General features: G+C 45.4%; 1 protein-coding gene across 1 annotated transcript in view; it reads left to right on the forward strand.

Moving 5' to 3' along the window:
• LOC147710787 (transmembrane protein 26-like) overlaps window positions 1-23,185 on the forward strand; it is a 64,793-nt gene that overhangs the window by 31,082 nt on the left and 10,526 nt on the right. Inside the window, exon 2 of the mRNA XM_086920054.1 lies at window positions 5,388-5,594. Coding sequence (XP_086776180.1) covers window positions 5,404-5,594 — 191 coding nt within the window. The 5' untranslated portion in view covers window positions 5,388-5,403. The remainder of the gene's footprint in view (window positions 1-5,387; window positions 5,595-23,185) is intronic.

Raw genomic sequence — 23,185 nt, forward strand, 5'->3', positions numbered from 1 at the left:
TGTCCTGTTCTGGCTCACTGTCAGTGTCCACCAAAGGTATGCCTCTATTAGTGGCTATGTTGTGCAACATAGCACACGTTGCCACAATCTTACAGCATTTCTCCAAAGTATACTGTAATGCACCACCGGTCTTGTGTAGGATGCGGAATCGTGATTTTAGTACTCCAAATGTCCTTTCTATCACATTGCGCGTCGCTATGTGCGCACAATTGTATTGTCGCTCCCTTTGTGTGGCAGGATTCAGGTATGGGTTCAGTATGTAAGACCTCACAGGGTATGCGCTATCACCTACAGGATGTGAGAGATAAACATACATTAGTCACTGCTATGTGTCACTATAGTGAACGGTTTTGAAATACAGTATTGCATAGATTTACCCAGAAGATATCCTTCTCCAAACTCCCCCGGAAGATGTAGGCGCCCTGTGCACTGCCAGGGTAACTTGCCACTATGTCAGTGATTAGTGTTTTGGAGTTGCATGTTACCTGTATGTTGAGTGAAGGGTAAGATTTCCGGTTGCGGTAGATATACTTATTCACTGCAGGGGGACATACGGGTACATGCGTCCCATTGATACAACCAATCACATGTGGGAACTGTGCAACCTGATCAAATTTAATTTGGTTTGCATCAATTCCTGTGGTGTTGTGGGGAACTTGATGTGGTGGTGTATCCTCTGCAACATGGCATTTAGGAAACTGTTAAAAAGTGCAATATGGCACTTTGGAAGACACTTCCAGCTGCTGCAATTACTTCCTGGAAGGTCCCTGAAGCTAGGAGATACAGAGAACACAGGACCGACACATTGGTTGGTATGGCATGTGTCCTGCAGGGCTGCCGCTGCAGCATAGGGTCCAACTCAGCAATTCGATCTAATATAGCTGCAGCATTCACCCTATATTTATCATAGATCTCGTCCTCCGTCTTCCCTAGCAATGTGACGCGCACTCTAAATATTCTCTCCTGGATCCTCCTTCTCCTCGCTGCTACTCCTCTCAGCTTCATATTCCTTGCCACGACGTAGAGCGCTGCCATTGTGGGTCATTGTGATGCATTCTGGGACTGTTTAAGTAGCTTGCTTATGATTTCCACCTGTTTTTGCTTATGTGTAATTTTTACCACCTGATTTGATTTCTTCTAGTTTAAGGAATGCAAATAGCGATTTTTGGCTAGTTCGGTATTTGCGAAAACGTGATGCATCCCATTTTGTGATTTCTTAATTGGGCTTCATAAAATACAGAATCGGTATTACAGATTCTGTATTTTTTGGAAGTGCTAAAATTGCGAAACCACTATTTTGTGCGAATTTGCTTTATGCATCAGAACTAGCTATTTTGCGAAACAGCATTTTTTACCAATTAGCAATGTTTCTGGTCGCAATATTAGCTTGATGCAGGTGGGCCTTTGTGCTTACTTTATTGTTATATTGCTGAATTTATTGAGCAAAACTCCTACAGACTCTTTCTCAGAAGGTTGCTTAATCGTTTAGTCAAGCAACCAAAGGTGATCAAAGTTATATTTATTGAAGCCTTTCTTCCTATATGGACTGACAAATCCGATTCATTTGGAAGAGACGAATAATAGACTTGTATTGTGCGAGAAAATGAATATATAATCAATTCAAGGTGATCAATAATGGAGCTTTTATTAACCTCATAGATGCTCGTAAACATCCCTCCCCAGTGCTGCGCTGTCCATTGGAACTAGTGCTGAATGGACGTCCAATGGTCGTGCGCAGCACTGGGGAGGTAGTGCTGCCGTCGGCCAACGCCCCGAGGCAGCACTTAAGGGGTTAAATGTGAAAATGAATAAATTAGATATTAGAAGAAAACAGGAGATGATGTATTTGTCAAGTATGTGATTTGATGATATTTTGGGAGAGTGAATTAGTAAATAATACACCTGATACCAACATGAGTAGATATTGTATCAGGTGGGAAAAGTAACATTGCTACATCTGGTGAGGACTTGATTTGCTCTGCTCTATAAAACCTCATAAATAAATAAATACATAAATACTTTGATAGAAGAACACTTTACATTGAAAATTGATGGAACTACAAAACCTGTAATATGTTACCAATAAAAATAAACAGTAAAATGTGTTGCGCATGCACACACGCACGTGCGCGCGCACATAGACACACACACACACACACATATATATATTACAGACTGCTGGGAGCCATTCTGTAGCTACATTTAGGATTCCCAGAGCTAGGAATTCCTGATGTATTTGCTTGGTAATAACTTTGTCACCCTTTGATGAATCTCCAGGAAACCTTGCAGACCTATTCTTTTTTCTACATTGGCTGAGGATACAAAGTTTAGTGGTGATTAGTTAAGGGGATGCAAAGAATTAAGAGGGGTCACAAAACACTTTTTTTCACCAATGCATTTTTCATAGACATTTTACTCAGAAGTAACAACAAAATGGCTGAATGGATTTACATGAAGTTTGGCAGGAATATATATTATGGTGTGGTAAGGATCCTTTATGTTATTTGATCTGAATTCGTTTAGTTGTTTTTAAGTAATAATGGAAAAAAACATAGTGCTATGTTGGGCTGCATTATACTGCGGTACCTTTGCAGTATACCCTCATACATGGCCATGATGAAACCCAATTAATAAAAAGCCCTTACAAAAGGAAAAGGCAGCCATATTCTTTAGATCACAGTTTCTACTCTCTGTTTTTACGTGGAATATAGCTTGCTCCTTTTTTTGTAATGCATATGAAGAAATGAGGCAGTTTAGGAAAGTCTGTAGCGTTAGGGAAAGCATTTGTATTAATTTATATATATTTTTTAAAGTTAACGATGTACTGCAGTACTTTCCAAACATTATCTAGAAAGTACTGCAGTACCCTTTGAAATTTATGGACAAAAATTGTATGTAACAAAACACATACTACAACGCCACTCCACTCTATGACATGCCACTCAACTCTACAACACACCACTCCACACTACAGCACTCCACTTCACTACACACTATGACACACCATCTATGCCACTCTGCGATGCGCCACTCCACTCTACGACATGCCACTCCATCCTATGACATGGCACTCCACTCTTTGACACACCACTCCATTCTGTGAGATGCCACTCAACTCTACGCCACTCCACTCTACGCCCATCCACTCTAAGACACTCTATGACACACCACTTTAAGACATGCCACTCCACTCTACAACATGCCACTCCACTCTAAAACACTCTGCTCCACTCAATGCCCCTCCACTGTACTCCACTCTACAACACTAAGACACCACTTCGCTCTATGACAATCCATTCCACTCTACTCTACGACATGGCACTCCACTCTATGCCACCTCCCTCTACTCTACGATATGCCACTCTATTCCACTCCACTGTACACAACTCTACTCTACCCAAAGATACTCAATGCCACAACACTCCACACCACAACACTCTATGCCACAACACTCTATGACGATGCACGCTATGTCACTCAACTCTACGACATTCTACTTCACTCTGTGCCACGTTAAGTGCTACAACGGGGTGTTTGGTTCCCAGTACAGGACAAATGCTGGCCCGTTACCTGTGCAGGTCACGCAACTAATGACTCATTTTCTAACACCACCCTACTCCACTACTCCACTCTGTGCCACTCCACTCTACAACACTGCAGTTCACTCTATGACACTCCACTCTACGACACTCCACTCTACGACAATCCACTCTACGACACTCTCATCCACTCTATGCCACTCCACAACACTATACTTCACTCCACTTTATGCTACTCCACTCTATGTCACAACACTCCTCATAAGGAACTATGAAATTTCGCAGTACCAAAAAATAATTCAAACAATTAATAAAATATTCAACAACATTATATAATTTCAAACATATTTTTATGAAGAAAACACTGAAATTCACTGAAAAAACTAAGGTTAAGGGATAAGTTATAGTTAGGAAAGCGTAACTGATTATTTCTATAGGATCTAACTTAAACCAGACAAACTTTAGATATTCTTAATACTTAGGGGTCCATTAGGATGGCGGGCGGATTGCCCCCGCCAGGCTGGCGGTAGCCACTGCCAGCCTGGCGGGGGCAATCCGCCCGCCATCCTTCCCTGTATTCCCCCCCCGCCATATTAGAATGGCGGGGGAGATCACGGCAGAGAAAAACACCGCCCGCCACTTTTCCGTCCTGGTCTCCTTGCGGCCGGGGCGGAAAAGGAATAATATGGTGGCGGTGTCTATCAAACACCGCCAGCCATATTATTATGGGCATTTTACAATGCCTTTCCGTGGCGGCAATGCCGCCACGGAAAGGCAAGCGGACTTCACTCTGGGGGACCCCTGCCTGCCCCCAGAGTGAAGCACAGTAGGGGGGTGCACACGGGGGGTACCTATGGTACCCCCCTGCATTTGCATAATGAAAGCTTTCATTATTCAAATGCTGCAATGCATTTTTAGCATTGTGGCGGGCGGTGCAGAGAGCACCGTCCACCACAATGCTAAAATTACAGGATGTGCCCGCCACTGTTGCGGGCACATCCTAATGCCACCCCCGGGACCCCCGCCCTTAAGGCGGACGGTCCCGTTTACCGCTAGGGCCATCCTAATGAGGCCCATAGTTCTAACTTAAAGTTGTGATTTGCACACTATCCAAATCTTACTAGAACTCATGCACCTCCGTACACTGGGTTGTCAACTTACGCTTTACCCATGAATTGCTTTTACCATCACTTATACCATCACTTATAGCATGTAAAATTATAGCATTCAAAACAAGAATCATGACATCTCAAATTACATCATTTATGAGAGCACACACACACACTCTTTTCCTTTTAATAATAAATAATAATTATTATTATATTTGCAAATGACATTGGCTCCTAGCAACTCCTCTAAATTAGTCCCACTCACATGTTAACTTGATGGCTAAATGTACTATACATTGATCTCTGCCTCTACATGCAGTATTGAACTAAACTGTATCGAATAGCATGATTTTATTGTGCTTAATGTACATATTTGTTTTGAACTGTATTTAATTTGTCAACTGAACATAAGATGACTGTTATTTGTGAATATTTATGTGTGTGTGTGTATAGATAGATAGATAGATAGATAGATAGATAGATAGATAGATAGATAGATAGATAGATAGATAGATAGATAGATAGATAGATAGATAGATAGATAGATAGATAGATAGATGCTGGGAACTGTTTTAAACATAGTTTTGTGTATTACATCATTTGATGCCAACTGTGATTATTAATTCCTGCATTTCTCCATGTTCTGGAAACTATACACAGACTCCGGTGAAGGATATCATAGATATATAATGGAAAACAATACAAACTGTTTGTTGGTGGCTCTTCCTTGTTCTTACAGGCCCCTTTCTACCGCCATGAACTGCAAGGCACTGGCTGCCTTGGCCAGCAGGCTCGTCTTCACGGCCCATGGTTTCCTGTTAGTTTGGATTGTGGTGAGCATGAAGGGAGATGACATCTACTACTGGCTCCTGCTGGTTGGACTGGGACTCCTGTACCTAGAAATGCCAGTCACGCTCCGTTGCACTAAGAAGGGAGAGTGGAAGTGGTGAGGTGGTTTATATTCCTTTCACAGCATGCCCTTGTGAAGTGCATTTTCTGGACTATGGACAAAGTTTGATTCAACGTTTGCTAAGCAAAAGTACGACTTCCATGACAAAGAAGATGGAAGCCATTTAGGTCAGAATCCAGGCAAAGAACACTTGAGCCCTTATTTATGAGGCCTTGCGTCAGTTTTGCGCCGCCGGTGCATCACTTTTTGTGACTCACCAGCGGCATAAAATATGCGCCTTGTTGCGCCATATTTAAAAAGGTAGATGTGTCACTTTTTAAACCCCTGCGCCACATTATACCTGCATCAGGTATAATGTATGCAGAGGGGCCGTTCCCCCGCAAAAAGCCTCGTAATAGTGACGCAGTGAAATCTATGAGATTTCACTGCGTCACTTTTAGGATGCTGTTGCGTCAAAATCTTGCGCCTGCCTCACAGCAGGCGTAAGACTGACGCAAGCCCTTTCACATGGGGCTTTCCCCATGTGAAAGGACGCATTGCTGGAGTTGCGTCACTTTTGTGACACACTCCAGCAATGCGTCACTCTTGCGCTTACAGATACGTCAGAAATACTGACGTATCTGTAAGTCCTTGCGACATGATGCGTCATACATTAAATATGACGAATCATTGGTGTCGCAAGGAGTGTGCAGTGAAAAGTGACGCATCGCTGTTTTCACGCAGCGATGCGTCACTTTTCATAAATGAGGCCCCTGAATTTTATAAGGAATGGTGCGAGGATTTTCAGTGCTTCTCCCAACACGAGCATTGTGAACAGTCTGCTTTAACAGCTACAGTGGGTGTAAGGTTTTACGGACCTATTCTGTCTGCAGCACAGCAGACAAATACTCATAACCCTATAAGGAAATACTAGTGTCAATAGGAGACTAACCACGAACAAGGAAGAGCAACAGATCGGTAGATAGAAAAGGGAATCAGGAAGGAGTATTGAATGGAAGGAAGGGTATACAAGAAAGAGAGGAAAGGTGATAAGAAAGAAGAATGGGTGGATAATGAGTGAATGGATGAGTGGGTGGTTAGCAGGGTTGGACTGGCCTATTGGGCAATTATGCAGTGCCCGATAGGGTCCTGTGAAAGGTCAGTTTGTCAGCGGTTTTCTGACTATTTGAAGGCCTGTGTTATAGTCTGCTAACTCAGTTTTTTACTGTTGATTCCTCTGATATTAAAACTATAATTGCCTGCAGGGAGCTCAAGTCCATGCAATCACCTTACCTTGCAAAACACGGGTACAGCGTGTCTCTACAAGATTAAAACTGCCCCAATTTGCAACCCTGGGTCCATTTTTAGATATTTGATTAAAAAATGGGGGCCCCTTTTATTTTCGTGCCAGGCTGATTTTCTGTCCAATTCCGACCCTAATGAACAGTTTAAAGGACGGCAGAGTAATAGAAAATGTGATGGATGGATGGATGGGTGAAAGAATGGGTGGATGAATGTATGATGGATAGTTGCATTGATGATGGATGTGTAAATGGATGGAATGCCTGATGGATGGAATGGGGAAATATTGAAAGATGGATGAAAGAATTACTGGATGACAATGTAATAGTGAATATCAGCAGATGGATGGGCAGGTAAATGGATACATGGAAAGATGTTTGGATGGAAGAGATACGGCAGATGTTCTATAGAGGGCCTGGCTTGCTTGGTTCACTTCCTTGGTGCTATCACAGTTTTGGTTTAAAGCATGGGGTATTTTAATTTGCTGGCCACTCCCTTGACTGGCAAAATAGAAAGTTGCTTGCTGAAGTCAGCCCCATACAGTTAAAAAAGGCCCTTTTCAGACATTTTCAGTAATTTCGACCTGCCACTAGAAGGCATTACCTCTCCTTATGAAAGTTTCAGTACTGCTTTTAATTTCATAAATCTGAAAACATAACCAGAGAATATTACAGCCAAACTCACAGGTAACAGTCTCAATCAAGCCATCTAAATTAGGGACTAGAGGGACGTCGAGGCTGAATCACTACAATGTCAGGGGAGTGAACGTGCTATCACCCCCAAGGGCATCAAAGGGCGTGACATCATGTGATGTTTGACCGTGATGGCATCACAGGATGTGATGTAATGTGGGAGTTCTCCTGAAGACACTACATATAATAGCTTTAGTCTATCTTTGAAAATGTATGTACTGGTGGTTTCTTTAATAGAAGCACATTCATTGCAGCTCTAAAGAGAAACATAAAAGGAGCCAGTAGGAATGTCTGAAAGGAAAGATCATCACTTTCACTGCATCTGACTCCTGTAAGCAGAGCCAAGCAAATCTTGTAAAGTAGCACTTAAGAAGTAAGTAAAACATTTATAGAGCGCAACTACTTGGCGCTGAGCTGTAATGTGTAGTGATAACTGTTGGGGAGTGAGCATGATTAGATTGATTTAGTTAGAAACAGCCAGGTTTTAAGCAGTCTCCTGAACAGAGCTCTGTTAGGTTGTAGCCTAATTGCGACAGGCAGTGTGGCTCACTGGTTAGAGCAGGCAGACCCTGAAGCAGAGGTCAGACCCGGGACCAGGGTTCAATTCCCGACGCAGCAGGGTCTTGAGCTCAAATGTCCATGGACTCGATAATTCTCTCTTCGGTGCCTGACCTAATCATGGGTTCACACTCTGCAAATCTGGGCATTAAGCTTGCTTAATCTCCACAACGGCCCCCCCCGCGGCGGGATGCCTGGCGTTCACCTTGGGGATGCCCTGTAGGGGCTATCTCACAGGGAAAAGCCAGGACGGGTTCCCAAGGCAAGCGCGGAGATACCCCTTCGGGGGTCGACCTCTGGTTCAGGGCACTGCTCAGCCTCAGCTGGCCACCATGACTGATTCCAAAGAAGGAGAGGATACCACAATTCAGAGTGCACCTATCCTCAGAATGGTGAGGCAAACATATCCATGGCTGCACGAGGATGTGTTGCACATTTGCAGCAGGATAGCACATGGTTTAGAAACAAAGTAATGCCTATCTATGACTGTGTTGGGATTTGGTGCACGAGTGTGCAGGACAACACCAGTGCTTAGAAAAAAACAGTGCATTCGTAATCAGTACAAAGCCACAGACAAATATTACCATTGCAGCCGAAGGAAGTTATGTTAAATGAAATTGCTTTTCAATACATCAATACAAGTAGATTTTGAGTTCCTGGAAACATGGACAGATTGAAAGTCAACAATGGAGAGAAATCAATTGCACCTGGTTGGAGCTTATATGTGAAACGATTGGTGTACTTAGCTTGATAGGGGCTAAACAGCAGCAGTGCACTGTCGCTAAGACAACTGCAAGTTCAAAAACATTGACACATCTGCAGTGTTTCAGAAGAAGAACCTATTTCCACGTTAATCTTTGCTTTAGAAAAAGAACACAGTTCTGCACAACATGGGCTTAGGTATTCTGATGTTTGCTCTCATTGTGAGAAAGAAAAAATATGCGCTGTCAATGATGCCTCTCTCCTGCACAATTTGTATGTCTCACATGATGCAGTCTGGTTCAGAGGTCACTTGGGAGTGAATCAATACATCCTTGTCTGATGTTGCATGGACACAGCCAAACCTGCTATCGCTGGCTACCTCTAGTTAACATTTATGAGAAGAACTGATGGAGATAATGGTGGGAAACGTCTGCCAGCCAATGTAAGCATACTTGCGAGTCTTCAAAGGTGGCAGGGGTATTTTAGACAACATCTACCTGTTTTTCAGCCAGCGGCCAGACCCCCTGCTGAGAACAAGCTGAGGGAAACAGGAAAAATAAAATAATACATTGGTTTTATTATCATTTTATTTTTCCTGTTTAACTGTAGAGCCAGCCAGGTCTGGACGGTATGGGGCCCCGACAACAGCAGGGGAGGAGTGCTGCACATGATGGTTTGCCCGGCAGTCGTAGGCCGGCCAAACCGAAATGCGCACTTTGGTTTCTCCAACCCAGCCTGGAGAAACAACACAGACTCCCAGGCACTGTCTGAGCGGCAAACCAAGCCACTCAGACCAATCCTGGAGCTCCTTTCATTCTATTGAGAGCAGTGCCAGGATTTGGTGGGGAGCCCGTGCTGGTGTCCCAGGGACTGCTGGTAGACCATCAGAAGAGAAGAGGAGCACCAAGGTGGCCGGCAGCGTCGGAACAGTTAAGTTAAAAAAAAGATAATTATTTTCCTAATCTTCCATCCTGTCCCTCCCTCCCACGCCCCCCAACTTGGGTTTTGCAGCATCCACCACTGGTTTCAGCACTGCTGTTTAGAGAATGTTAGATTAGATTAAAGTTTATAAAGCACAAAGGTTACTCCAATGGAGTGTCCCCGTGCTAAGACATCCCAGACCATGACAACAGAAACCCTACCCCCCCCCCACCCCCACTCCCAAGGAACCTCTGGCCCTAGCATACACAATAGATTTGCAAGCCGGAGCGCTTAACACCAATCCTCCGGGGATGACTGAAAAAAACAGGTTTTAAGTTTTTTGGGCATTTTCTAAACTTAAAGATGTGCAAAAAATACTTAATTAAAGTATTGCACAGGTCTCAAAAGTAACATTTTGGGGAAAAATATATTTCACTAATTAATATTTCAACAATAAAGTTTCTAGGGAGCAAACACTTCATTCTGTTGTCTCATAACAGCAAAAATTGTTTACAAAAAAAGAACACTGAATGTCTTAGAAGTTAGGGAAAAAATGCCATTTACACTTTTCACAGCTTCAGACTGTTGCCTGTGAAGGTGCATTGCACTGTTCACCCCTGCAACATATTAAAAACACAGAACAAAAAAAGATGTAAACCATAAAAGGATATGCAAATCACTGTTTTGCCTGTTTGTGCAGCTTCTTTCAACACTAGTGGATAATGGCGGGTGCCTGGGCAAAATTGTCTGAGATAAATTACCTACATCAGGGTCTTCTCAGTGCTGGTAGTAGATCAAAGTTTAAGAGGAGGACGAGCCGACCTTACTGGTGTATATGAACCAAAAACAATTCCATTCTCTTGCACAGAAGAACGGTTCTCCATATGGGTTTTCTGAAAAGTTGATCTCTACCAAATAATAGTATTATAACGATTTTTTTCCTTTGGTTGGAAATTCACCAGAAGGCCACTGCTCTCTGCTGGCATTGGAGCATGAGCTTCCAGGCATTGTTTTTTGATCACACTGATCATGATCAGGGCCGGCTTTAGAGCTGGTGGCCCCCAGTGCAACCATGTTTGTTGGCGCCCCCCCCCCCCCCTCCATGATGGCCACTTCCACCGCAGATTCCCCCACCACCACCCCTCAAGGTTCCGAAACCACCTTCTTTCAGATGCATTTAATTAGTAATATAGATCCAGTGCATGGTCTGAAGAAGCACAAACTCAGAATTGAAAACGAAACGCCCCCCCCCCCTGCAATGTACACGCAGGGGCCCGCGCTCCAGATTTTATCTGGAGCGTTCAGACCTGAGTACTGTGCTGAGGGGGCCCCTGAAGCTGGTGGGCCCCCCGCACCGTGGGGGATGTTGGGGCTTTGTTATGCCCCTGAGTTCTCTTTAATAATAAGAATCGATTTCTACCCAAATGAACCCTTTTTGAAACATTAATCTATGCTCTGATCTATACCATGCAGCTTGCATTCAGTTCTTTGATGAAAGTTAACAATTCAGTGTTCTATATTAGGATTTTAATTTACAAACTTCAAGTAACAAGAGGATGTCTGTTAGAAAATCAGTAGAAAATCAGTAACTCACAGACCTATTTACATTACATTTAAACGGCCACTATGTGTCAGCGCAGCGGACGAGCGCAGCAGGCGCGCCGGAGTTGCGCCTGAGTTAAGCCCGTCTGCGCCCGTCCGCGGCCGGCCGTGGCACGGGGCACGCCACTCTGCCCCTTCCCTTACATATTCCCGTTCCTCCCTTATTAAGTGTCATGATCATGCACTCCCCCCCCCTGAGTCCTCTCCCAGGCTCGCCTCACTGGGTCTGCTTACGGCCAGGAAAACCTTTCCAGAGATTACTCCCCCTCCGGTCATTGCCAGGCCACCAGCCCCGGGGCCTAGGTCCTGTACACCCCCGCTGGCAAGGGCCCAAAAGTCTACCTTGTCAGTAATGTACCTTAACACTCGGTCCTTGGTTAGCCACCAGCTAGATATCTTCCATCTTCTGGGGTCGGAACAGCCGGACATCCTGTTTCTGACTGAGACTTGGATCACGGATGACTCATCTCCTGATATTCTGGCGGCTATCCCCCCGGACTACTACATACTGCAAGCAAATCGTCCCTCGGGTAAAGCTGGTGGTGGTGTCGCAGCCATCATCAGGCATCCAATCCGCTTCTCCCCAGTGGCCACTACTAGTATTCCCATGACTGACTGCCTGGTGCTCAGACTGGAGCAGCCAGGGTCATCTCTCATATGCGCCCTGGTTTACCGCCCCCCTCAATCTATGCCCAGTTTCTCGGCCAGGTTTGGCGACCTCATTTCCCAGCTCACCATTAACAACACTAATGTCCTGGTCCTGGGAGACTTCAATTATTGGCCTTCGGATGCCCACGAAACCCCATGCTCTTTGGCCTTTTCGGATCTTATGTTAGGTTTAAACTGCACTCAACACATACACTCACCTACTCACGTTAAGGGTCACATTCTGGACCAGTTTTGGACTTCCTGCCTGGACATTTCTGCACCCCTTATTCTCCCCTGCCTCTGGTCAGATCATTTTCTAATCACTTTCACCCTAGCTATGCCCCCCCCCCTGTAACCAATGTCCGAGAAACCAACTTCTTAGCTCGTAAATGGAACAGGGCTGATCTGAACAAATTCACCTCCCTCCTTAGCACATCCGCTCCACCTAGCACAGGATCTTTTGTTTCTATTGACTCTCAAACACAGGGTCTGACTCGCTGGCTCACTTCTGCTGCTGACTCCGTGGCACCTTTAAAACTAGTTAGAGCGAGGCGCTGTCACGACACCCAAAGGTGGTTCACTGAGGATCTCAAAGCCCAAAAACTTGGGCTTCGACAGGCAGAACGGCACTGGCGCCGGGGGTACTCCCCTGAGACCAAACAGATATTCTCCTCCCTGCTTAGAGAGTACAAGTTAGCCATAGCCTCAGCTAAATCTCTCTACTTCTCCAACAGCATCTTGGATTCATCCAACAAATCCAAAGATATATTTTCAATCGTTGAGGAGTTGTCCAATCCAGCGAGAGTCACTATTGCACCCCTCCCTTCTCAGTCTCTATGTGACTCCCTGAACCAATTCTTCGTGGAAAAAATTATCAAGATTAAAAACAGTATTTCTGTCCAAGCCCCGCCAGTCCCTCCTCTGCTTGCTGTTTCTTGCCACCATTCCAATACTCACATCCTAACTCAGATTCCCCTCATTTCGAAAGACAATTTTCTTGCCCTCCTGCACAAAGTTTCTTCTGGTTCACCTAGCGACTGTTGCCCGCCCCTCGGCCCTTCGGGAAGCTTTTACCGCCTGCCCTGAACCCCCCCCTGGCCCTTTTGAACAACTCTCTTGCCACGGGGGAGGTTCCTTGCTCCTTTAAGCAGGCCGAGGTGGTTGCCATCTTGAAGAAACCCTCGGCAGATCCCTCCATCATGAGCAACTTTCGTCCCATATCCCTTCTCCCTTTCCTCAGTAAAGTCTTGGAGTCAGATGTAACCCAAACTCTCAGCTCTTTTGTTGAGGAATCGTGCTTTTTGGACCCCCAGCAGGCCGGGTTCAGACCTGCGCATTCCACAGAGGCGGTCATCCTCTCTGTGATGGAGGAATTGCGCAGAGGGGCCGACGCTAACATCTGTCAGGCCCTGGTTCTCATGGATTTGTCGGCCGCCTTTGACACGGTCGACCATGGCATTTTGGTCGACCGTGTCAGAGAGGCCGGCATCCAGGGTACCGCCCTGGACTGTGTTCAGTCTTTTCTGACCAAACGCCAGCAAGCAGTCAGACTGTCCCAGTTCTCCGCCACTCAGGTCGGGCTGACCTGCGGCGTCCCACAAGGTTCCTCTTTGTCCCCTCTTCTTTTTAATTTATATCTGGTTCCTCTAATCCGCTCCCTCCGCGGGTTGAGTGTCACCGCGTTCAATTACGCGGACGACATTTAATTGGTCTTCACTATTGATTCCTCGGATGAATCAATCTCCACTTTTCAAAACCACGCTTTGTTTTATTAGTAATTGGATGAGCTCAAACCATCTGAAGCTCAACCCCGACAAGACCGAGCTGGTTCTTGTCGGGGGACCCTCCAACCCTTGGCAACCATCCTTTTGGCCGGCAAGTCTGGGCAGCTCCCCTTGCCCAGTCAACTCAGCCAGAAGTTTGGGAGTCGTCATTAGTAGCGATCTTTCTATGATGCCCCAGATCAGCGCAGTAGTGTCCTCTAGCCACTTCCAGCTCAGGAAAATCCGCAAAATCTCTCGCCTACTCACTACCGAGGCTCTCACCTTGGCTTTGCTTACGTTAGTCATTTCCAGACTCGACTACGCAAATGCACTGTATGTAGGCATCCCTGACTATCAAATCAAAAGACTCCAGTTGATCCAAAATCAGGCCGCTCGCCTGATTTACCGCCAACCTAGAGATCAACATGTTCGCCCTCTCTTAAAAAGTCTCCATTGGCTTCCGGTCTCTGCTCGCTGTAAGTTCAAGCTAGGCTGCATCATTTCTAAATCCCTTGCAGGTCACAGTCCCCTTTTCATTTCTTCCCTTCTCCACCCGTATGTTCCTCTTCGCAATCTACGGTCATCTCAGATGGCCCTGCTATCAGTTCCAAGATTCAAGAGGAAGAAGCATGGCGGCCTCAGGTTTTCATTTTTAGCTCCCTCTTTTTGGAACACCCTTCCCCTTCCTCTTAGGTTGCCCTCCCCACACACCAGGTTCAGATCCCTTCTCAAGACTTTCCTCTTCATTGAGGCCTACAATTAGTTCTCCCCCTCACGCGTCTTTCACTGTCCTCAGCACAAGCGCCAAGAAACCTTAAGGTGTTAGCTGCGCTTTATACATTTTTTTAACATAACATAACATATATGCACTTTGTGATCTGCACGGTACACGTTCTTTGCAGCGGGCCTTTTAATCCCGGGTGGTACCTTAACCTCCTAAGTGCTGCTGACGGCCAACGGTCGTCACGAGCGCTACCTCCCCAGTGCTGCGCACGACCATTGGACGTCCATTCAGCACTAGTTCCAATGGACAGCGCAGCACTGGGGAGGGATATTTGCGAAGCAGCTAAGGTGTTAAGATAAGTCAAAACATCCACTAGACAAAACTCCGGTCTCTCCTTAGGAAGACCATTATTCACCAAAGTTATTTTATGGTTGCCTGAAATTTGCTGGTGGCCAGAAATGCGGCAGCAGGTGCTTCTAAAACCAAAATAAACTTGCAAACTCAGCGCCCCCTGAAGACAGCACCTGGTGCAGTGGCACCGGTCTCACTGCCCTAGAGCTAGCCCTGATCCTGATGAAGGCAGTTAATAAAACATGTTGACGCTTTGAGTGTAAATGGTGCTCCTTTTAAACATTTTTGTACATTACAATATCTAGCAAGCCAGAGCAACACCTTTTCAGGATGAAATTGTTATGAACATCATTGAGCTCTATGGAACAAGCATAACTTAAAGTAAGGAGACAGTTACGTATTTGGAGTCAGGATAACCTTTATGAACTTTATGGGTAACTTTTAAGGCTTGCCTGCCTCTGAGGCAGCCTGTTCACAGAAACCTTTGATGAATTTCCTGTTTTGTTTTGTGAAACCTTGAATTAAAATTTCATATTCTTGGGAGTTGGGAGGTTATCACCACATGGGTGCATGGTACTTTAGCTTTGTGTTACTTTTTAGGTCACCGCCTACCAGACCGCCCCTCTGTCTGGGTATTCAAAAGACATCTGGAGGACTTTCAGAAAGTTGACCTGGGAATGCAGTCAGCCCATGGCTTTTTATTGGCTTTGTGATTTGTAACTCACGTTTTCTGCCTTCCAATTTGCTGGTTTTATTTGCTTTAGGCTCTCCAGCTTGTACCTACCCGTGCTTAAGCTGTGTTTACAGTATTCGTCCACAAACTCATTTTCTGTGATAAATAGACCTTTACATCTTGTTCTTATCTCGTCACATTTGCTGGGCATTCAAAGACTGAGGTCAAATGTCAAGCTGTGTTTTTGTGGAATCCTGGTGTCTATTTTTCTTTCAGCTGGCTTCAAAGTAAAAGCGTTTATAGGAAAGAGGAATGAAGCACAATTTCTCCAAGAAGCGCGCTTGTGCTTTGTTTTTAGGTCGAGCCTAGGCAGCGCACATGCATTGTCTGGAATACCTGCTGTAATCACTATAAGGAGTGTAGTCCTACCTGCTGCTTGCCATTGGTTCACTCCTCTGTCGCTTTTCTTTGCTGTCTTCTCATTAGTTGGTGCTCCCCATACATCACTTCCGTTTCTCACTCAGGAGCAGTGGCAAACTACAGTTTCCTTACACTGTAGGTGTTTATGTGTTCCTTTGGGACTACTTGTTTTATTTCCTGCTGGTGTTACACTGTATGCCTTTTTCTACCATGCGCCGTTTATTTCATCATCATGACACCCGGTTCACATGGGTGCTGCACACAAAACCTTTATTTTACTCCGCTGCCGGTCCGGACTGCGCACCCTCTTTCATAAGCAAGTATTCGCAGGAGGCACTGCATTTTCCTAGTGCTGCGGGGGCCCAGCGTCAGGTGCTATGACTCCCCTGTCCTCAGCAACATGGGACAGAATAGTGCAAAATGGTTAGTAAAGTGCAAACATCCTTCCACAGGTGGAACCGTTCAGGGCTTCATTGATGCTGCCATAGCCTGCCTCTACTGTGCTGTTGGATTAGGTGAGCATAGAATCAGCGCATCAATGGCTGCCAGGTCCAGAGATTTGTGCTCCTCCAATGTGCACAGGCCAATGAGGTTAAGTGTGCTCTGACGCCAGGAACAATACAATTCCTGGGATGAAAGGGCAGCTAGCGGGCTGCGCCACCATGTTGGGAACTACATTTGTATTGGGTGGTGCTACAGGCCGGGAGCCAGTATGGAGTGTATGCTAAACCCAACACTACCTAACTGCTGGACAGGGCACTACTTCCTGAACCCTGCTCCCAGGCCTCCGATTCTTCTGCCTGGCTCAGGGTGCAGTGGCACGCTTGTGGAGCTGCGGTCCGTGCTGGCAGGAGCAGGTTTGTAATGTCACCCTTTTATTACATGCGGCTCCATTCTCGCCTTTTCTGTGACACAACTTTTTCTGTGACACTACTGCTGGAGACCTGTAATGTGACATGCTGTGGTCTTCTAATGGGCTGTGGTTAGAACCTATGGGTTATAGAAATGGTAAGACTTGTATTGTTTGGCTGTAGCTCCTACACATTCTATACTACCCAAGTGCGCTACCTCACAAATAACTCAAGTTTGCCATCGTTCCTGAGTCATTGAAGCTTTACCTGCTTCTCTTGGCAGTGTGTGGACTGCTCTACTTGTAAAGGCCACTCACTTGGGTAGATCAGTTATTCTTGCAATCGATCCTGCAATAGCTTTGCTTTGTCAACTGTGCATTTGAGTTTTTTTCTGGTCGTTGAACCCGCATGGGCGTGCAGTCCTTGACCTGGCATGTGGAACTCGCCATTAACACAAAAATGACACTTCATGTAAATAGCCCAAACACTAAATGCGATTTAAAAAATAAGGTTATTAGTTGCTTACACAGCTTTACATTGGTTTGCCATACATTAGATGACTCCACTCACAGCAATGCAGAAGATTACTAAACGCCAGGGCTGTTTCTACCATTAGGCAATACTAGGCGCCGGCTAGGGTGGCAAAAGGGGGAGGGTGGCAAAAAACAGCCGTGCGTGAACGTTTGTTAAATAAATATACCCGTTTTATTTGTGCTATACTCGTTAGAATAAAGTTTTGCCTTGAAACAGAGTTCAGGGAGAGAAAAGATAAGTGGACTCTCTCCTTAAAATGTAATGGTAATACTTGTTTCATCAAAGCTATGTATACATATGTGAGAAAGAAAAGAAGTTAAACACATGACGATTTTCTGAAAATAAGACAAAAACACACAAACATTGTATATGAAAAATAAACTGAAACAAAGATAATTGGGTCTGTATCGCCTCAGCTTCAAAGCACTCCCTGTGATTGGAGTTAGAGCTTCAACGATGTGCAGTGGCCTCGTGGCCGCAGTCTTGTCTTCTGTGTGTTTAATGCAGTCGTTTAATGACAAATTAAGTTAACTGAGTGGGCGTCGTCACGACGAGCGTCCATTTGTTTAACTTTGCTGCTCCCGGAACGCTGCTGGTTGTTACAGCGCCAACAGCACCAAGCCAACGGCACTAATACAAAGTGTTGGTAATCGCAGCGCGGGCTCTAATCAATTGGTGTCTCTTGAACGCTATATTGGGTGGCCGAGACCGCCCTCATCGCATCCACCAACGACATCCGAACCCTGCTCAACAACGGGGAAACAGCAGCCCTCATCCTCCTGGACCTCTCCGCGGCGTTCGACACGGTCTGCCACCGCACCCTAGTACAGCGCCTCAACAACATCGGAATCCAGGAGAAGGCACTGGAATGGATCATCTCTTTCCTCGCCGGAAGAACACAGAGAGTCCACCTCCCCCCGTTCAGATCAGAGGCCACTGAAGTCATCTGCGGCGTACCACAAGGATCATCACTCAGCCCCACACTGTTCAACATCTACATGAGCCCCCTTGCGGCCATCGCAAGCCAACACAACCTCAACATCATCTCCTACGCTGACGACACCCAGCTGATCCTCTCCCTCACCAACGACCCCGCCACCGCCAGAACCAAACTACACGAAGGGATGAAAGACATAGACGAGTGGATGATGAACAGCCGCCTGAAATTGAACTCAGATAAGACGGAAGTCCTCATCCTGGGATCTTCGCCCTCCGCCTGGGACGACTCCTGGTGGCCCCCTGCCCTGGGCAGCGCACCCAAACCAACAGACCACGCACGCAACCTGGGCTTCATCCTGGACTCCTCCCTCTCCATGACCAGACAAGTCAACGCCGTCTCCTCGTCATGCTTCAACATCCTGCGCATGCTACGTAAGATCTTCCGGTGGATCCCCACCGAAACCAGGAAGACGGTCACCCAGGCCCTCGTCACCAGCCGACTGGACTACGGCAACTCCCTCTACGCCGGAACCACAGCAAAGCTCCAGAAAAGACTCCAGCGCATTCAGAACGCCTCAGCACGCCTCATCCTGGACATTCCCTGACACAGTCACATTTCCGCACACCTGAGAAACCTGCACTGGCTCCCCGTCAGCAAGAGAATCACGTTCCGACTCCTCACCCACGCACACAAAGCTCTCCACAACCAAGGCCCAAGATACCTCAACTAACGCCTGACCTTCTACACTCCCACCCGCCAGCTTCGATCGACCAGCCACGCCCTCGCCGCCGTCCCCCGCATCCGAAGAGCCACAACGGGAGGAAGATCCTTCTCCTACCTGGCGGCCAAGACGTGGAACTCCCTCCCCATCCACCTCCGACTGACCCAAGACCACCTCGCCTTCAGGAAGCAACTCAAGACCTGGCTGTTCGAGCAGTAGCGGACCCCCCTCCCCCAAGCGCCTTGAGACCCTCCGGGTGAGTAGAGCGCTATACAAATGCTTTGATTGATTGATTGATTATTTTGGGATGGTATGGTGGGTGTAGGGCCTTCGTATGACAGCGTTATTAATCCAACAGGTTTCAGGTGAGCACTAATATTTGCAGTGCATGGATACACTCTAGAAGTTAAATTAAATACAAAATAGTTATAAGAAATGTAATGCGGTGTTGCATAACTCAGTAACATAATACAAAAACCCTGCAAGTGTTTTAGCAGAAGTTTACATATTTCATACGTATAAATGCGGATAGATATTGAACAAAAATACATTTGGATAACATAAGAAAAGCATAAATATTGATGGAGACAGTCAGAAATATAAAAAATAAGTCCATAAAACTGGGAACCTTATTCAGTATCTGGTCTCCAACTAAAACCAAACAGATCCCATGAATCACACCTTTAATCTTCAACTATAGTACACCACAGACTCAAGGGGGATTTGGAGGCCAAGCACCATATCTAAAAACTAAAACTTATGTCTGGTAATGAGGGCTGCACGATGTGCTGCATATTAATGCTGGCGCGTACCTCTCCGTGCCTCTCGCACGGCACACTCGTGTCATAAGTCAGAAATTCACAGCGCTATCTAGGCAGATGGGGACATCTGACGCCTCCGGCTCTCAAGTGAAAGAAAGGTGTATTTCAAAATACTTGACACATGAGTGACTGCACTGCTTGGAAATAATGATGGTGCAAAGCAACGGACTACACTGATGGGCAACCGGTCGTCAACTAGACGTGCAGCCGACAAGGGATCCAACCAATCAGAGTGACAAGATGGCCGGAAATAGCTGCTGTTCTTTGCTGCCCGCATTCTTAGTTCAACGTGAAGCGAGAGGGTGAAGAATTCCGGGATTGTGGGTCTGTGTATCTGCCTGTGTGGGGTGTGATTGGAGTTGGTAGAGGCCAGTAGCCCTACTGTTCTCCCAACTCAAGCCCATGATAGCATAACTGAGTTAATACCCTCAGAACAGGGCAATAACACTTACATAGCCGCAACAATTGATACAGTTGACTTACTTTAATACGGATTTGACAGTCCAGACTAGATAGAGAGGCATCAAAGCAGGTCTCTATTTCCCAACACCTGGATGACAGGGGGAGAGAGTGATGGTAGTAAAAGGCAGGGGGCGGCATTTTTCAATTCTCGCTTAGGGCGGCAAAATACCTAGAAACGACTCTGCTAAACACTGCGTCCAGCGGCTGCAATCAATATCCTCCCACAAGTGGCAGAGACGATGTTAAACCATTGCAATAGACTCAAAACGCACATGTAGTTCTCACGAAATGCTAATCAGGTTAATACAAAATGAGTTTAAAAATCCCAAGCTAGATGGAACAGGGAATTTGCATCACTGCAAAATACACACACACATGCAGCAGATACTTACAGAACGGCACACCACCACCACATTGCTGGGTGGACAACAAGCTACTAAACGTGACTCCTTTAACAGAACTAATTATATATCCTTACAGTACCATGAGTAAAAATGGTAAACCGCACCTGCTTTTGTGGATCTTGTTTTTATTCCTCCTTCAGTCCGACTGCTATGCTCTTTTTTTATGCATCCACTCCACTGCAAACCAAAACACATGGGTAAAAGACATTTTCATTTAGAATGTCAATAGCTCTAACTCTCACATAAGCGAGACTTATTGCATTGCAAATGCTTATTATATATATATTTTTTACATATCCATCTCAAAAGGTATATTGTTCTTCAGCTGCAAAAAACATTTGCACGTTTTCTGCAACATGTCTCTTTTTTGGTGAGCCCATTTAATTAGTAAAACTGCTTTTTAGGAACAGAGTACAAAACCGGAGTTCAGTCTCAGCGTCGGTCTAACATATGGTGATCTTGGGCAATTTACACTGTTTATGGCCAATTCACTGTCAAGTGCTTTTCACAGGAAAGAATCAGCCACTTTGAAACACAATTTAACAATGTTTGGTTTTTACTTTGATGTGTAAACCATATGCTTTATTCATGACATCTGTGGCAACTCGTTTTGGATAAGTTTAAAGTCAGCTTTTGTGTTTATGTTTCGCTATACAATAATTATGTATTCCATCTGCATCTGTGCTTTTTTGGAACAAATGTGTTACTGAATATACATGATTTCCTCATTTGTTGTTGCAGGCGCTAGGGTCATGATTTAATGGTGAGTGCAGCAGTTGCAGTGGCACAGGGCCAAAAGGTTTAGGAAACCCGTTGAGCACTGACTATTGCAATATTTTACTACTAAACAAGTAGTCACAAGTGCAGTTATCTTGCAGGCACTAGGGTCATGATTTGAATGGTGCAGCTGGAGCAGTGACACAGGGGCCAAAAGGTCTAGGAAACCCATTGAACACCGATTATTGCTGTATGTTTCTATTAAACAAGTAGTCTAGAGTGCTTATTTGCTTCTTTTGTAACCAGTGCACCCAAAGTAACATGTAGCCTAAACCATCACTGTAATAAAAGCTGTAACCTATTGGACTTTTCTGTCTACTTCCAACTTATGTTACATTCAGCGCATTTATATGGCACAGTTTCACTGTTTTTGTTTGGTACTAAAATGCTTCTGAATCTGGACACACTAACACCTTGGCAAGGGCATTTTCCATTCTATAACATTAGCACTCCCATCCGATGTAAACACAACATAAATACATATAACTTACCATATGGCAATCCATGCCAAGCATTAGGAAAGCCAATAGGGTTCGCTTATGCGATATCTATTGGCTTTCTTAGTGTCTTTTTTAGCTATATTATACAGCAGCACTAGATTCAGTGCAGCATAACTGAAAATCATTTTAAGTAGCACTATAACACAGACAATACTGGCCATGTTGTACAGCTGTTTTACATTACTTTCAGCCATTTGCAGCATAGCTAAAAAAAACATTTGCAAAGGCAATAAATCTCAAATAGGCAAGACCTATTGACTTTGCCAATGCTTGTTTGTATAAAGGTTCAGCATTGATTGATGTGACTTAGAGATCTGATTACCTGATTAGGCACCGGACAGCCTTGAAAATAATACCAATGAGATTGTAAATTATTCCCAGGTCGCCTTGTTTTCCCACGGCCCTTCTAAATTTTAAGTTTTTAAAATACTTTCCACAAGGAACTTTTAAAATTTTGTTCACACTCTAGACAATATGCGCTTTCTTCCTCTATAACAGAACATGGTATGACAGGATCAAAATCTTGCACTTTTGTGACATTGATGATGGCAAGATACCATTGAAGCAGCAAGTAACTTGATTCGCTTTCTCACCTAGAAAGACTGTAGCCACAGAAAAACGACAAGCATTTGGAGCAAAAAGCAGGGCAAGACACAATATCACCAAGTCACTCAATCAGGAGTTTCTATAGCGCTGCTACTCAGCCGTAAGGGTGTCAAGGAGCTGAGGGGAAGGCTGCTGATCCGTCTGGGCGCAGGGGTTCAGTCAAAGAGACATCCTTCCTGAAATGGGGTAGCGACAGAGATTGTCTGAGGTGAAGAAGCAGGGTGTTCCAGGTCTTGGAAGCGAGGTAGGAGAAGGATCTTCCTCCGGCTCTTGTCTTGTGGATCTGTAGAACGGTGGCCAGGGCCAGTTAGAATGAGGTGGTGGTTCAAATATGCTGGTCCTGTTTCGTGAAGGGCTTTGTAAGCATGTATGAGGAGCTTGAAAGTGAATCTTTTGTTGACTGGGAGCCAGTGTAGTTCACGAAGGTGTTTCGTGATGTGGCTGTGGCGGGGGATATTGAGGACCAATCTGGTTGTGGCGTTTTGAATGTTCTGTAGTTTGCTGAGGAGTTTTTGGGTGATGCCGCCATAGAGTGTGTTGTCATAGTCAAGTCTGCTGGTGATGAGTGCATAAGTGACCATCTTTTTGGACTCGGTGGGGACGAATCTGAAGATCTTTTGAAGCAGGCAGAGCATGTGGAAGCATGATGAGGATATGGCACTGATCTGGTGGTTCA

The sequence above is a fragment of the Lissotriton vulgaris genome, chromosome 5, assembly GCF_964263255.1.
Source record: "Lissotriton vulgaris chromosome 5, aLisVul1.2, whole genome shotgun sequence".
Lineage (NCBI taxonomy): Eukaryota > Metazoa > Chordata > Amphibia > Caudata > Salamandridae > Lissotriton > Lissotriton vulgaris.